The 17,512-nt window shown below is 48.2% G+C and overlaps 2 protein-coding genes across 2 annotated transcripts in view; both read left to right on the forward strand.

Annotated features, from left to right (window-relative positions):
• LOC135548932 (ciliary neurotrophic factor receptor subunit alpha-like) overlaps positions 1 to 17,512 on the forward strand; it is a gene marked incomplete at its 5' end in the record, with an annotated part of 194,123 nt that overhangs the window by 87,199 nt on the left and 89,412 nt on the right. The window lies entirely within an intron of this gene.
• cntfr (ciliary neurotrophic factor receptor) overlaps positions 1 to 17,512 on the forward strand; it is a 96,763-nt gene that overhangs the window by 11,150 nt on the left and 68,101 nt on the right. The window contains 2 exon segments of the mRNA XM_064977212.1: positions 408 to 525; positions 11,074 to 11,240. Coding sequence (XP_064833284.1) covers positions 408 to 525; positions 11,074 to 11,240 — 285 coding nt within the window.

Genomic DNA, 17,512 nt, shown 5'->3' on the forward strand with positions numbered 1-17,512 from the left:
GGGATGATGTGGTGATGTGGTGCTGTGGTGCTGGGATGATGTGGTGCTGTGGTGCTGGGATGATGTGGTGCTGTAGTGATGGGATGATGTGGTGATGGGGTGCTGGGTTGATGTGGTGCTGGGGTGCTGGGTTGTTGCTGTCCTGTGGTGTTGTTATTTTCCCTTCCATCTTCATCGCTACCTCCCTACCTCCCTACCTCCCTACCTACCTACCTACCTACCTACCTACCTACCTACCTACCTACCTACCTACCTACCTACCTACCATCTTATCTTCCCTCTCTTTTCTCTCTCTCTCCTGCTCTTTTTCTCTCACCCTATGTCTCCATTCTCTCTCTGTATTTTCTCACCTGACAAAGAATGAAAGAAACTCACCATCCCGTCTTCTGTTGTGCCTGTCTCTCCAGCTTCCCCCAGGGAACCCACGGTGATGTGTCGCTCCAACACCTACCCTAAAGGCTTCTACTGTAGCTGGCACCTTCAGCACCCCACCTCCATACCCACCGACTTCGATGTCAACGTCCAGTAAGAAGCAAAACCTTTTATTTATTTTATTTTCTCTCTGTCTCTGTGTGACTCTGTCTCCGTGTCTCTCTGTCTCTGTGTCTCTGTGTCTCTGTGTGTCTGTCACGTTCGCTATCCTCAAACTCCCTGTTATAAATCAACCAAGACGCAGTGTGCATGTAGTTCCACATCTTTTAATGAAAGTGAAACCGAAACAACCAAAAAACAAACAGGTAAACAACAAAGACCGTGACGTAACCGAGGTGCATACAAACACACACAGAAAAATAATTACCCACAAAACACAGGTGGGAAAAGGCTACCTAAGTATGGTTCTCAATCAGAGACTACGGCAGACAGCTGTCCCTGATTGAGAACCATACCCGGCCAAAAACAAAGAAATACAAAACATAGAAAAAAGGACAGAACGGCGCTTCTGGACTGATGGGGACCTCTGGACTGAGGGGGACCTCTGGACTGAGGGGGACCTCTGGACTGAGGGGGACCTCTGGACTGAGGGGGACCTCTGGACTGAGGGGGACCTCTGGACTGAGGGAGACCTCTGGACTGAGGGGCGCATCTGGACTGAGGGGGACCTCTGGACTGATGGGGACCTCTGGACTGAGGGGGACCTCTGGACTGAGGGGGACCTCTGGACTGGGGGGCGCATCTGGACTGAGGGTGCATCTGGACTGAGGGGGACCTCTGGACTGAGGGTGCATCTGGACTGAGGGGGACCTCTGGACTGAGGGGGACCTCTGGACTGAGGGGGACCTCTGGACTGAGGGAGACCTCTGGACTGAGGAGCGCATCTGGACTGAGGGAGACCTCTGGACTGAGGGGGACCTCTGGACTGAGGGGGACCTCTGGACTGAGGGGGACCTCTGGACTGAGGGGCGCATCTGGACTGAGGGGGACCTCTGGACTGAGGGGGACCTCTGGACTGAGGGTCGCATCTGTACTGAGGGGCGCATCTGGACTGAGGGGCGCATCTGGACTGAGGGGCGCATCTGGACTGAGGGGCGCATCTGGACTGAGGGTGCATCTGGACTGAGGGGGACCTCTGGACTGAGGGGGACCTCTGGACTGAGGGGGACCTCTGGACTGAGGGGCGCATCTGGAATGAGGGGCGCATCTGGACTGAGGGGGACCTCTGGACTGAGGGGGACCTCTGGACTGAGGGAGACCTCTGGACTGAGGGGCGCATCTGGACTGAGGGGGACCTCTGGACTGAGGGGGACCTCTGGACTGAGGGGGACCTCTGGACTGAGGGGCGCATCTGGACTGAGGGGGACCTCTGGACTGAGGGGGACCTCTGGACTGAGGGGGACCTCTGGACTGAGGGGCGCATCTGGACGGAGGGTGCATCTGGACTGAGGGGCGCCTCTGGACTGAGGGGGACCTCTGGACTGAGGGGGACCTCTGGACTGAGGGGCGCATCTGGAATGAGGGGCGCATCTGGACTGAGGGGGACCTCTGGACTGAGGGGGACCTCTGGACTGAGGGAGACCTCTGGACTGAGGGGCGCATCTGGACTGAGGGGGACCTCTGGACTGAGGGGGACCTCTGGACTGAGGGGGACCTCTGGACTGAGGGGCGCATCTGGACTGAGGGGGACCTCTGGACTGAGGGGGACCTCTGGACTGAGGGGGACCTCTGGACTGAGGGGCGCATCTGGACTGAGGGGCGCATCTGGACTGAGGGGGACCTCTGGACTGAGGGGGACCTCTGGACTGAGGGGGACCTCTGGACTGAGGGGGCCCTCTGGACTGAGGGGCGCATCTGGACTGAGGGAGACCTCTGGACTGAGGGGGACCTCTGGACTGAGGGGGACCTCTGGACTGAGGGGGACCTCTGGACTGAGGGGGACCTCTGGACTGAGGGGGACCTCTGGACTGTGTGGTGCATCTGGACTGAGGGAGACCTCTGGACTGAGGGAGACCTCTGGACTGAGGGAGACCTCTGGACTGAGGGTGCATCTGAACTGAGGGGCGCATCTGGACTGAGGGGGACCTCTGGACTGAGGGGGACCTCTGGACTGAGGGGGACCTCTGGACTGAGGGGGGCCTCTGGACTGAGGGAGACCTCTGGACTGAGGGGCGCATCTGGACTGAGGGGGACCTCTGGACTGAGGGGGACCTCTGGACTGAGGGGGACCTCTGGACTGAGGGGGACCTCTGGACTGAGGGGGACCTCTGGACTGAGGGGGACCTCTGGACTGAGGGGCGCATCTGGACTGAGGGTGCATCTGGACTGAGGGGGACCTCTGGACTGAGGGTGCATCTGGACTGAGGGGGACCTCTGGACTGAGGGGGACCTCTGGACTGAGTGGGACCTCTGGACTGAGGGAGACCTCTGGACTGAGGGGCGCATCTGGACTGAGGGAGACCTCTGGACTGAGGGAGACCTCTGGACTGAGGGGGACCTCTGGACTGAGGGGGACCTCTGGACTGAGGGGCGCATCTGTACTGAGGGGGACCTCTGGACTGAGGGGGACCTCTGGACTGAGGGAGACCTCTTGACTGAGGGGCGCATCTGGACTGAGGGGGACCTCTGGACTGAGGTGTCGCCTCTGGACTGAGGGGCGCCTCTGGAATGAGGGGAGCCTCTGGACTGAGGGGCGCCTCTGGACTGAGGGTCGCATCTGGACTGAGGGGCGCATCTGGACTGAGGGGGACCTCTGGACTGAGGGGCGCATCTGGACTGAGGGGCGCATCTGGACTGAGGGGGACCTCTGGACTGAGGGGGACCTCTGGACTGAGGGGCGCATCTGGACTGAGGGGGACCTGTGGACTGAGGGAGACCTCTGGACTGAGGGGGACCTCTGGACTGAGGGGGACCTCTGGACTGAGGGGGACCTCTGGACTGAGGGGCGCATCTGGACTGAGGGGGACCTCTGGACTTAAGGGGACCTCTGGACTGAGGGTCGCATCTGGACTGGGGGTCGCATCTGGACTGAGGGGCGCATCTGGACTGAGGGGCGCATCTGGACTGAGGGGCGCATCTGGACTGAGGGGCGCATCTGGACTGAGGGTGCATCTGGACTGAGGGGGACCTCTGGACTGAGGGGCGCATCTGGTTTGAGGGGCGCATCTGGACTGAGGGGGACCTCTGGACTGAGGGGGACCTCTGGACTGAGGGAGACCTCTGGACTGAGGGGCGCATCTGGACTGAGGGGGACCTCTGGACTGAGGGGGACCTCTGGACTGAGGGGGACCTCTGGACTGAGGGGCGCATCTGGACTGAGGGTCGCATCTGGACTGAGGGGCGCATCTGGACTGAGGGGCGCATCTGGACTGAGGGGCGCATCTGGACTGAGGGTGCATCTGGACTGAGGGGGACCTCTGGACTGAGGGGCGCATCTGGACTGAGGGGCGCATCTGGACTGAGGGGGACCTCTGGACTGAGGGGGACCTCTGGACTGAGGGGGACCTCTGGACTGAGGGAGACCTCTGGACTGAGGGGCGCATCTGGACTGAGGGGGACCTCTGGACTGAGGGGGACCTCTGGACTGAGGGGGACCTCTGGACTGAGGGGCGCATCTGGACTGAGGGGGACCTCTGGACTGAGTGGGACCTCTGGACTGAGTGGGACCTCTGGACTGAGGGGGACCTCTGGACTGAGGGGGACCTCTGGACTGAGGGTGCATCTGGACTGAGGGGCGCCTCTGGACTGAGGGGCGCCTCTGGACTGAGGGGCGCCTCTGGACTGAGGGGCGCCTCTGGACTGAGGGGCGCCTCTGGACTGAGGGGCGCCTCTGGACTGAGGGGGGCCTCTGGACTGAGGGGCGCATCTGGACTGAGGGGCGCATCTGGACTGAGGGGCGACTCTGGACTGAGGGGTGCATCTGGACTGACGTGTCGCCTCTGGACTGAGGTGTCGCCTCTGGACTGAGGTGTCGCCTCTGGACTGAGGGGCGGCTCTGGACTGAGGGGCGCCTCTGGACTGAGGGGCGCCTCTGGACTGAGGGGTGCATCTGGACTGAGGGGGACCTCTGGACTGAGGGGCGCATCTGGACTGAGGGACGCATCTGGACTGAGGGGCGCCTCTGGACTGAGGGAGACCTCTGGACTGAGGGGCACATCTGGACTGAGGGGCGCCTCTGGACTGAGGGGCGCCTCTGGACTGAGGGGCGCCTCTGGACTGAGCGGGGCCTCTGGACTGAGGGCGCATCTGGACTGAGGGCGCATCTGGACTGAGGGGCGACTCTGGACTGAGGGGCGCATTTGGACTGACGTGTCGGCCCTGGACTGAGGTGTCGCCTCTGGACTGAGGTGTCGCCTCTGGACTGAGGTGTCGCCTCTGGACTGAGGTGTCGCCTCTGGACTGAGGGGCGCCTCTGGACTGAGGGGCGCCTCTGGACTGAGGGGCGCCTCTGGACTGAGGGGCGCCTCTGGACTGAGGGGGACCTCTGGACTGAGGGGTGCATCTGGACTGAGGGGGACCTCTGGACTGAGGGGCGCATCTGGACTGAGGGCGCATCTGGACAGGAGGGCGCATCTGGACTGAGGGGCGGCTCTGGACTCCGGACAGGGAGGGACCTCTGGACTGAGGGGCGCCTCTGGACTGAGGGAGGTGCATCTGGACAGGAGGGAGGTTCTGGCAACTCCGCATCTGGACTGAACTCCGCATCTGGACTCAGGGCGCCTCTGGACTGAGGGTGCATCTGGACTGAGGGGCGCCTATGCAACTCCGGACAGGGGCTGCGATTCTGGCAGCTCCGGACAGGAGAGAGGCTCTGGCGCCTCCAGACAGGAGGGCGGCTCTGGCAACTCCGGACAGGAGGGCGGCTCTGGCAGCTCCTGAGAGGGGCGGCTCTGGCAGCTCCGGACAGGAGGGCAGCTCTGGCAACTCTGGACAGGAAAGTGGCTCTGGCAGCTCCGGACTGACGGGCGGCTCTGGCAGCTCCGGACAGGAAGGCGGCTCTGGCAGCTCCGGACAGGAGGGCGGCTCTGGCAGCACCGGACAGGAGGGATACTTGGTTCTGTTAGCAGGCACCGGACACACCAGGCTGGGGAGACATACTGGTGGCCTCTTCCTTGGCCGAGGCACAGGATACACAGGGCCGTGGAAGCGCTCTGGCGGTCTCGACCGCATAGCTGCTCCCACCGTTCTGGCTGGAAGCCAGCTTCCACCCGGCAAATGCGTGACGCTGGCACCGAGCACACTGGCCTGTGAAGACTAGGCCGAGACACAGTGCGCATCACCCCATAGCACGGGGCCTGACTTGTCACCTGCTCGCCCCGGTAAGCACGGGGAGCGGGTACAGGTCTCCAACCTGACTTCGCCACACTCCCCGTGTTCCTCCCCCCCAAAATGTTTTGGGGCTGCCTCTCGGGCTTCAGTGACCGGATCAGTGACCTGGTTCAACTCCTCCTCCAGGTTGGCGCACACTGCTTGGTCTTCTTATGGTGGGTAATTCTGTCACGCTCGCTATCCTCAAACTCCCTGTCATAAATCAACCAATGACCTGCGTGCATGTAGTTCCAACGACAGACAGCTGTCCCTGATTGAGAACCATACCCGGCCAAAAACAAAGAAATACAAAACATAGAAAAAAGAACATAGAGAATGCCCACCCTCGTCACATCCTGGCCTAACCAAAATAGAGAATAAAAAGCCTCTCTATGGCCAGGGTGTGACAGTGTCTCTGTCTCACTGTGTTTCTTTGTCTCTGTGCCTCTCTGTCTCTGTGTCTCTCTGTGTCTCTCTGTGTTCTATGTCAGGTGGGTCATCTCTAAGGGAAGGAGTCCTTAGAGAGAGAAAGATACGGAGAGAGAGATACGGAGAGAGAGATAGATAGAGAAACAGATGTGGAGCTGTAAACCTGAACCTTTTATTCTGTCTCTGTGTCAGGTGATACATAGATAAGAGAGAGAGGTCTTAGAATCAACTATTAAAGACTACCAGAACCTGCATGCAGAATATCCTCAGTGTACAAATTAAAACACCAAATAATGCATGCAGAACAGAATTAGGTTGATTCCCACTAATTATTAAAATGAAAAGGGCAACCAGTGAAGAACAAACACCATTTCAAATACAACCCAAATGTATGTTTATTTATTTTCCCTTTTGTACTATTTGCACATCATTACAACATTGCATACAGATATGACATTTGACACAACTTTATTATTTTGGAACGTTTGTGAGTGTAATGTTGCTGTTAATTTGTATTGTTTATTTCACTTTTGTTTATTATATTGTTCACGAGAGAAAGAGAGAGCGAGAGAGAGAGAGAGACACTGATTGGGAGAGTTTAGAGAGAGGTCTGTCTGTCTCTCACAGAGAGAGGAGAGTCTAGAGAGAGGTCTGTCTGTCTCTCACAGAGAGAGAAGAGTATAGAGAGAGGTCTGTCTGTCTGTCTCTCACAGAGAGGGGAGAGTCTAGAGAGAGGTCTGCCTGTATGTCTGTCTGTCTGAGTGCTGGGGCTAAGAGGCCACTTCACCATGCCTCAGAGGACTCACTGAGGACACACTGGTATCTCTGTCACATCCTCTGTTGTTTTCTCTCTCTCTCAGTATCTTTCCCTCGCTCTATCTCTCGATCTCTCCTCTCTCTCTCTTTCTCAGTTTTTCTCTCGCTCAGTCTCCTTCCCTCTCTCTCAGAGGCATCTAAGGGGGCAGGGTAGCTCTGTCAATCAATCACTCTCATTCTCTCTTCTTCTTTCTCTCTCAGCTCTCTCTCTACTCTCACTCTACCCTATTGCCTTCAATGCAGGGTCTGGTGTGGGGGATCAGGGAAGAAGAGGAAACCATATTTCCTCTGTCCCCAGCAGGTGGTCTCCTAGCAACCTCATTAATTTTGTACAGCCAATATATCCTATTTGCATAATAATTTACAGAACCACTTGGCCCTCTGAACCCTGTTGTTGTCTGAAATGGTAACTCTCCATGGACCATCATTCACACCCTGATCCTTATTAAAACTTTGTCGGGATCGGTGTCCCCGTCCACTGGACTGTTGAGCTAACGTAGGCTAATGGGATTAGCATGAGGTTGTAAGTAACAAGAACATTTCCCAGGACATAGACATATCTGATATAGGCAGAAAGCTTAAATTCTTTTTAATCTAACTGTACTGTCCAATTTACAGAAGCTATTAGAGTGAAATAATACGGTGCTATTGTTTGAGGAGAGTGCACAACTGTGAACACAAAAAGTTATTAAATAACAAATTAGGCACATTTGGGCAGTATTGAAATAAATAGTTTCATTGGATCAGTCTAAAACGTTGCAGGTACACTGCTGCCATCTAGTGGCTAAAATCTAAATTGCACCTGGACTGGAATAATACATTATAGCTTTTCTCATTTCAAAGATGAAGGTACAATAAAAATACAGAAAATCATGTTTTTTTTCTTTTTATTATCTTTTACCAGATCGATTGTGTTAAATTCTCCTACATTCCTTTCAAAATGGTACCAAGTATATGCACATCCTTAGGGCAGCAGCATAGTGGTTAGAGTAGCCTAACACGACTACATCTAACACAGCTACATCTAAGACGGCTATATCTAACACGGGGTGGCAGGGTAGCCTAGTGGTTAGAGTGCTGGACTAGTAACCGCTTTGGTTGCAAGATCGAATCCCCGAGCTGACAAGGTACAAATCTGTCATTCTGCCTCTGAACAAGGCAGTCAATACCACTTAGAGAGAACACCCTGACCCTGATTAACCCCCAGTAGAGAGAACACCCTGATCCTGATTAACCCCCAGAACACCCTGACCCTGATTAACCCCCAGTAGAGAGAACACCCTGATCCTGATTAACCTTCAGTAGAAGAACATTTACATTTACATTTAAGTCATTAGCAGACGCCTTATCCAGAGCGACTTACAAATTGGTGAATTCACCTTCTGACATCCAGTGGAACAGCCACTTTACAATAGTGCATCTAAATCATTTAAGGGGGGGTGAGAAGGATTACTTTATCCTATCCTAGGTATTCCTTGAAGAGGTGGGGTTTCAGGTGTCCCGGAATGTGGTGATTGACTCCGCTGTCCTGGCGTCGTGAGGGAGTTTGTTAACCCCCAGTTTTGACTGGGCTGAGCGGGAAAACACCCTGATCCTGATTAACCCTCAGTAGAAGAACACCCTGATTGATTAACCCCCAGAACACCCTGATTGATTAACCCCAGAACACCCTGATTGATTAACCCCCAGAACACCCTGATTGATTAACCCCCAGAACACCCTGATTGATTAACCTTCAGATCACCCTGATCCTGATTAACCCCCAGTAGAGAGAACACCCTGACCCTGATTAACCCCCAGAACACCCTGATCCTGATTAACCCCCAGTAGAGAGAACACCCTGATCCTGATTAACCCCCAGAACACCCTGACCCTGATTAACCCCCAGAACACCCTGACCCTGATTAACCTTCAGTAGAGAGAACACCCTGATCCTGATTAACCCCCAGTAGAGAGAACACCCTGATTGATTAACCCCAGAACACCCTGATTGATTAACCCCCAGAACACCCTGATTGATTAACCCCAGAACACCCTGATTGATTAACCCCCAGAACACCCTGATCCTGATTAACCCCCAGAACACCCTGATCCTGATTAACCCCCAGAACACCCTGACCCTGATTAACCCCCAGAACACCCTGACCCTGATTAACCCTCAGAACACCCTGATCCTGATTAACCCCCAGAACACCCTGATCCTGATTAACCCCCAGTAGAGAGAACACCCTGATTGATTAACCCCCAGAACACCCTGACCCTGATTAACCCCCAGTAGAGAGAACACCCTGATTGATTAACCCCCAGATCACCCTGATCCTGATTAACCCTCAGAACACCCTGATCTTGATTAACCCCAGTAGAGAGAACACCCTGATTGATTAACCCCCAGAACACCCTGACCCTGATTAACCCCCAGTAGAGAGAACACCCTGATTGATTAACCCCAGTAGAGAGAACACCCTGATCCTGATTAACCCCCAGAACACCCTGATCCTGATTAACCCTCAGAACACCCTGATCTTGATTAACCCCCAGTAGAGAGAACACCCTGATTGATTAACCCCCAGAACACCCTGACCCTGATTAACCCCAGTAGAGAGAACACCCTGATTGATTAACCCCCAGTAGAGAGAACACCCTGATCCTGATTAACCCCCAGAACACCCTGATCCTGATTAACCCCCAGAACACCCTGATCCTGATTAACCCCCAGAACACCCTGATCCTGATTAACCCCCAGAACACCCTGATCCTGATTAACCCCCAGAACACCCTGATCCTGATTAACCCCCAGAACACCCTGATCCTGATTAACCCCCAGTAGAGAGAACACCCTGATCCTGATTAACCCCCAGAACACCCTGACCCTGATTAACCTTCAGTAGAGAGAACACCCTGATCCTGATTAACCCCCAGAACACCCTGATCCTGATTAACCCCCAGTAGAGAGAACACCCTGATCCTGATTAACCCCAGAACACCCTGATCCTGATTAACCCCCAGAACACCCTGATCCTGATTAACCCTCAGTAGAGAGAACACCCTGATCCGGATTAACCCTTGTTACCATCCACACTACAACGACCTCCAATTGACCTGCGTTACCCGCTGACTTCCAGGACTCTGGTCATAGGTATTGTGCTGTAAAGGAACTGGAGATCCATGTGGGACAAACTATGGTGATAACATCCTTACACCAACATCACCACTGGATTTTAATTCAGAAAATGTCAGATAAATTCATTATAGAATCACAACATCAGTCTTAGTTCCTATTGGCCCAGTGGCAGTGGGGAGGAGCCATTGAACTTCAGTTCTAAATGCGCACACACAGAGATAAACGTCATCTCCTTGATAAAAGGGAAGTTAGACTTTAGCTCTTTGATAAGAGGGAAGTTAGAATCTCACTTTAGCATAAAGATAATTGAGCTCCTTCTAGCATAGTAAGAGGAAGTTAGCATTTAGATGGTATTCTAGCCAGAGGGAGCTGATAAGAGGAGATAGAGAGGAGAAGGCCCTGCTGTTCCCAGACCAGATGATACCCCTGGGGATGGCCGGGGGCAATCCTCACCCTCCGGCCACCTAACCAGCCTGGAGCACCCGGAATCTCACCATCCTGGCAGCTAGAACCGACCAATGATGATGATGCTGTTTGTGGAACTTGGCTCATGGAAACTTGCTGGTCTTTAAAAATACTCTGAAATGTAGATTTTATTTTTAAATGTCCCTGTCTCGGTCTTTCACTGCCTAACATTGTCCCGCCACGTTGTTCACTCTCTCTTTTCCTCTCTACCTCACCTTCCTTCCCTGTCTCTCTCTCTCTCTCTCTCTCCCTATCTCTCTCTCTTCTCTCTCTCTCTCTCTCTCTCTCTCTCTCACTCCCTATCATTCTCTCTCTCTCTCCTCCTGCTCTCTCTCTCTCTCACTCTCTCTCTCTCTCTCTCTCCTCTCTCCCTCTCTCTCTCTCTCTCTCCTCTCTCTCTCTCTCTCTCTCTCTCTCCTCTCTCCTCTCTCCTCTCTCTCTCTCTCTCCTTTCCCTCTCTCTCTCTCTCTCTCTCCTCTCCTCTCCTCTCTCTCTCCTCTCAGACACAACCAGAAGTCCCTGGAAGCAACGAGGGATGCGGTCCATAAGAACCGCTGTCACGTTCTGTTCCCTGAGGTGTTCAGTAGCTACCCCTACAGAGTCAACGTCACTGCCCTCAACGCCCTCGGAAGTGCCTCCACTGCCATCACCTTCGAAGAGTTCAACATAGGTACTCTCATCTTCATCATCTTCATCATCATGTTCATTAGTTATTAACTATAACACTGTAGAAGGTTGCTTTTATTTTGGAGGATGAAATGAGTGCTGTACTGGCTGAACAGGTCTCCCTCATATCCTCCGTGTGTGTGTGTGTGTGTGTGTGTGTGTGTGTGTGTGTGTGTGTGTGTGTGTGTGTGTGTGTGTGTGTGTGTGTGTGTGTGTGTGTGTGTGTGTGTGTGTGTGTGTGTGTGTGTGTGTGTGACTGTATGGGGGAACATCTCCTCCCATCCTCCCTAGCTAACTGTGTCAACCTTGACATCACACAAGTCATTGGGTCGTTAGATTGTATAGCTGACTCAACAATCTGAAGGCACCTGGAGGAGGAACTCATTATGACAGACAGCAGAACTCATTATACTGACTATACAAATCATTAGGAACACCTTCCTGATACTGACTATACAAATCATTAGGAACACCTTCCTGACACTGACTATACAAATCATTAGGAACACCTTCCTGACACTGACTATACAAATCATTAGGAACACCTTCCTGACACTGACTATACAAATCATTAGGAACACCTTCCTGACACTGACTATACAAATCATTAGGAACACCTTCCTGACACTGACTATACAAATCATTAGGAACACCTTCCTGACACTGACTATACAAATCATTAGGAACACCTTCCTGACTATACAAATCATTAGGAACACCTTCCTGACACTGACTATACAAATCATTAGGAACACCTTCCTGACACTGACTATACAAATCATTAGGAACACCTTCCTGACACTGACTATACAAATCATTAGGAACACCTTCCTGACACTGACTATACAAATCATTAGGAACACCTTCCTGACACTGACTATACAAATCATTAGGAACACCTTCCTGACACTGACTATACAAATCATTAGGAACACCTTCCTGATATGACTATACAAATCATTAGGAACACCTTCCTGACACTGACTATACAAATCATTAGGAACACCTTCCTGATACTGACTATACAAATCATTAGGAACACCTTCCTGACACTGACTATACAAATCATTAGGAACACCTTCCTGACACTGACTATACAAATCATTAGGAACACCTTCCTGACACTGACTATACAAATCATTAGGAACACCTTCCTGACACTGACTATACAAATCATTAGTAACACCTTCCTGATACTGACTATACAAATCATTAGGAACACCTTCATGACACTGACTATACAAATCATTAGGAACACCTTCCTGATACCGACTATACAAATCATTAGGAACACCTTCCTGACACTGACTATACAAATCATTAGGAACACCTTCCTGACACTGACTATACAAATCATTAGGAACACCTTCATGACACTGACTATACAAATCATTAGGAACACCTTCCTGACTATACAAATCATTAGGAACACCTTCCTGATACTGACTATACAAATCATTAGGAACACCTTCATGACACTGACTATACAAATCATTAGGAACACCTTCCTGACACTGACTATACAAATCATTAGGAACACCTTCCTGACACTGACTATACAAATCATTAGGAACACCTTCCTGACACTGACTATACAAATCATTAGGAACACCTTCCTGATACTGACTATACAAATCATTAGGAACACCTTCCTGACACTGACTATACAAATCATTAGGAACACCTTCCTGACACTGACTATACAAATCATTAGGAACACCTTCATGACACTGACTATACAAATCATTAGGAACACCTTCCTGATACCGACTATACAAATCATTAGGAACACCTTCCTGACACTGACTATACAAATCATTAGGAACACCTTCCTGACACTGACTATACAAATCATTAGGAACACCTTCATGACACTGACTATACAAATCATTAGGAACACCTTCCTGACTATACAAATCATTAGGAACACCTTCCTGATACTGACTATACAAATCATTAGGAACACCTTCATGACACTGACTATACAAATCATTAGGAACACCTTCCTGACACAAATCATTGACTTATACAAATCATTAGGAACACCTTCCTGACACTGACTATACAAATCATTAGGAACACCTTCCTGACACTGACTATACAAATCATTAGGAACACCTTCCTGACTATACAAATCATTAGGAACACCTTCCTGACTATACAAATCATTAGGAACACCTTCCTGACACTGACTATACAAATCATTAGGAACACCTTCCTGACTATACAAATCATTAGGAACACCTTCCTGACTATACAAATCATTAGGAACACCTTCCTGATATGACTATACAAATCATTAGGAACACCTTCCTGACACTGACTGTACAAATCATTAGGAACACCTTCCTGACACTGACTATACAAATCATTAGGAACACCTTCCTGACACTGACTATACAAATCATTAGGAACACCTTCCTGACACTGACTATACAAATCATTAGGAACACCTTCCTGACACTGACTATACAAATCATTAGGAACACCTTCCTGATACTGACTATACAAATCATTAGGAACACCTTCCTGATACTGACTATACAAATCATTAGGAACACCTTCCTGACACTGACTATACAAATCATTAGGAACACCTTCCTGACACTGACTATACAAATCATTAGGAACACGTTCCTGACACTGACTATACAAATCATTAGGAACACCTTCCTGACACTGACTATACAAATCATTAGGAACACCTTCCTGACACTGACTATACAAATCATTAGGAACACCTTCCTGACACTGACTATACAAATCATTAGGAACACCTTCCTGATACTGACTATACAAATCATTAGGAACACCTTCATGACACTGACTATACAAATCATTAGGAACACCTTCCTGACACTGACTATACAAATCATTAGGAACACCTTCCTGATATGACTATACAAATCATTAGGAACACCTTCCTGACACTGACTATACAAATCATTAGGAACACCTTCCTGACACTGACTATACAAATCATTAGGAACACCTTCCTGATACTGACTATACAAATCATTAGGAACACCTTCCTGACACTGACTATACAAATCATTAGGAACACCTTCATGACTATACAAATCATTAGGAACACCTTCATGACACTGACTATACAAATCATTAGGAACACCTTCCTGACACTGACTATACAAATCATTAGGAACACCTTCCTGACACTGACTATACAAATCATTAGGAACACCTTCCTGACACTGACTATACAAATCATTAGGAACACCTTCCTGATACCGACTATACAAATCATTAGGAACACCTTCCTGACACTGACTATACAAATCATTAGGAACACCTTCCTGATACTGACTATACAAATCATTAGGAACACCTTCCTGACACTGACTATACAAATCATTAGGAACACCTTCCTGACACTGACTATACAAATCATTAGGAACACCTTCCTGACACTGACTATACAAATCATTAGGAACACCTTCCTGACACTGACTATACAAATCATTAGGAACACCTTCCTGACACTGACTATACAAATCATTAGGAACACCTTCCTGACACTGACTATACAAATCATTAGGAACACCTTCATGACACTGACTATACAAATCATTAGGAACACCTTCCTGACACTGACTATACAAATCATTAGGAACACCTTCCTGATACTGACTATACAAATCATTAGGAACACCTTCCTGACACTGACTATACAAATCATTAGTAACACCTTCCTGACTATACAAATCATTAGGAACACCTTCCTGACACTGACTATACAAATCATTAGGAACACCTTCCTGATACTGACTATACAAATCATTAGGAACACCTTCCTGACACTGACTATACAAATCATTAGGAACACCTTCCTGACTATACAAATCATTAGGAACACCTTCCTGACACTGACTATACAAATCATTAGGAACACCTTCCTGACACTGACTATACAAATCATTAGGAACACCTTCCTGATACTGACTATACAAATCATTAGGAACACCTTCCTGACACTGACTATACAAATCATTAGGAACACCTTCCTGACACTGACTATACAAATCCAGCTATAGCCTCAAGCTCATTAGCATAACGTAACGTTAACTATTCATAAAAATCGCAAATGAAATGAAATAAATATGCTAGCTCTCAAGCTTAGCCTTTTCTTAACAGCACTGTCATCTCAGATTTTCAAAATATTGATATATTCATTGATATATCGTTCGTGGAAGTCTGCTTTCTCCTCTCAATCACATGGAAAAATACTTGCAGCTGAAGTTTACGCACCAATTTCGACGCAGGACACCGGGCGGACACCTGGTAAATGTGGTCTCTTATGGTCAATCGTCCAATGATATGCCTACAAATACGTCACAATGCTGCAGACACCTTGGGGAAACGGCAGATATTGTAGGCTCGTTCAGGGCGCATTCACAGCCATATAAGGAGACATTGGAAAACAGCGCTTCAAAAATTTTGCTCCTTTCCTGTTTGAAGTTTCATCTTGGTTTCGCCTGTAGCATCAGTCCTGTGGCACTCACAGATAATATCTTTGCAGTTTTGGAAACGTCAGAGCAGTCAATTATATGCATAGTCGAGCATCTTTTCGTGACAAAATATCTTGTTTAAAACGGGAACGTTTTTTTATCCAAAAATTAAATACTGCCCCTAGAGTTCCAAGAGGTTAAACTCAAATATACTAATTGATTAAAAATACATATTTTTCAAAGAAATGTTTAAAGAAGGTATAATTTTTGGGAATGATATCATAAATAGGACTTGTGGATTTATGTCACACATGCAGCTTATACAGACATATGGAAATGTCTGCTCTACACACAATTACAACCAACTAATTGCAGCATTACCATAAAAATGGAAGAGGCAAGTAGAAGGGAAAAAAATAAGGAACTTGTATGTCGGCCCTGTATTAAAGAACATAAATGGTTAAAGAAAAGTGTGATAAATAAAAACATATACCGATTTCATTTAAGGACCAAAACTCTGACAGCTGTGTCATATAAATTGCAAAATAGTTGGGAAGAGATTTTCGATGTACCCATTCCATGTCACATGGTTTATGAATTGATACACAAAACAACACCGGATTCAAAACTTCAAATTTTTCAATTTAAATTACTATACAAAATTCTTGCAACCAATAGAATGTTATATATATGGGGGATCTTCCCAGCTCTGCAGATTCTGCTGTGAGGAGGCAGAGTCATTAGATCATTTATTTTGGTACTGTCCATATGTTGCTCGTTCTTGGTCACAGGTCCAGGAATGGCTGAAGAATTGCAACATTTGCCTAGAACTAACTGACTATGAAAAGCCATAGTCAATCAATCAATAATATAATAATTATTTTAACAAAAACATTTATTTTTAATTTACTATCTGTAGAATCTATGAGAATAGAAATGTTCAATACTTTTTGTGAAGCATACCAGCACAGTTGAAAAATATATGAAAAATAGAAATCCAAATTTGATGGTGTTGAGAGATAGATGGGAGAGTTTGAATGGAGCTGAAGGGTGGGACTAATAACAAGATAACCAATGTAAAACATACAGGGTGTGTAAAATATACAGGTTCAGAAATGTTGTGAAATAGCACAGTTACAAAAAGAAATCAAACTGGATGGACATCAGAAATAGAGGAAGGACTCAAAACAAACAAAATATAACTATTGTAAAAGAGTTTGTGTCTGTAAAATGTGTATAAGATGTATAATCTGAAGGTAGAAGGCTTATTGTTTATTAGTTTACTCCAATGGGGGAAGGGTGGCAGGGTTTGGGGAATAATAAAGGTATATTCTATCAAAAGGTATATATGTCTATATAGGTATGTGTATGTATATATGTGTATATGTACATAGGTATGTGTGTGTATATATGTGTGTGTATATATGTGTGTGTATATATGTTTATATGCATATCTATATAGGTATGTGTATGTATATATGTGTGTGTATATATGTGTGTGTATATGCATATCTATATAGGTATGTGTATGTATATATGTGTGTGTATATGTATATCTATATAGGTATGTGTATGTATATATATGTGTGTATATATGTGTATATGTATATCTATATAAGTATGTGTATGTATATCTATGTAGGTATGTGTATGTGTATATATATGTATATCTATATAGGTATGTGTTTGTATATATGTGTGTATGTATATCTATATAGGTATGTGTGTGTATGTATATATGTGTGTGTATATATGTGTGTATGTATATCTATATAGGTATGTGTTTGTATATAGGTGTGTATGTATATCT

This window comes from Oncorhynchus masou, chromosome 11 (assembly GCF_036934945.1).
Source record: "Oncorhynchus masou masou isolate Uvic2021 chromosome 11, UVic_Omas_1.1, whole genome shotgun sequence".
Classification (NCBI taxonomy): domain Eukaryota; kingdom Metazoa; phylum Chordata; class Actinopteri; order Salmoniformes; family Salmonidae; genus Oncorhynchus; species Oncorhynchus masou.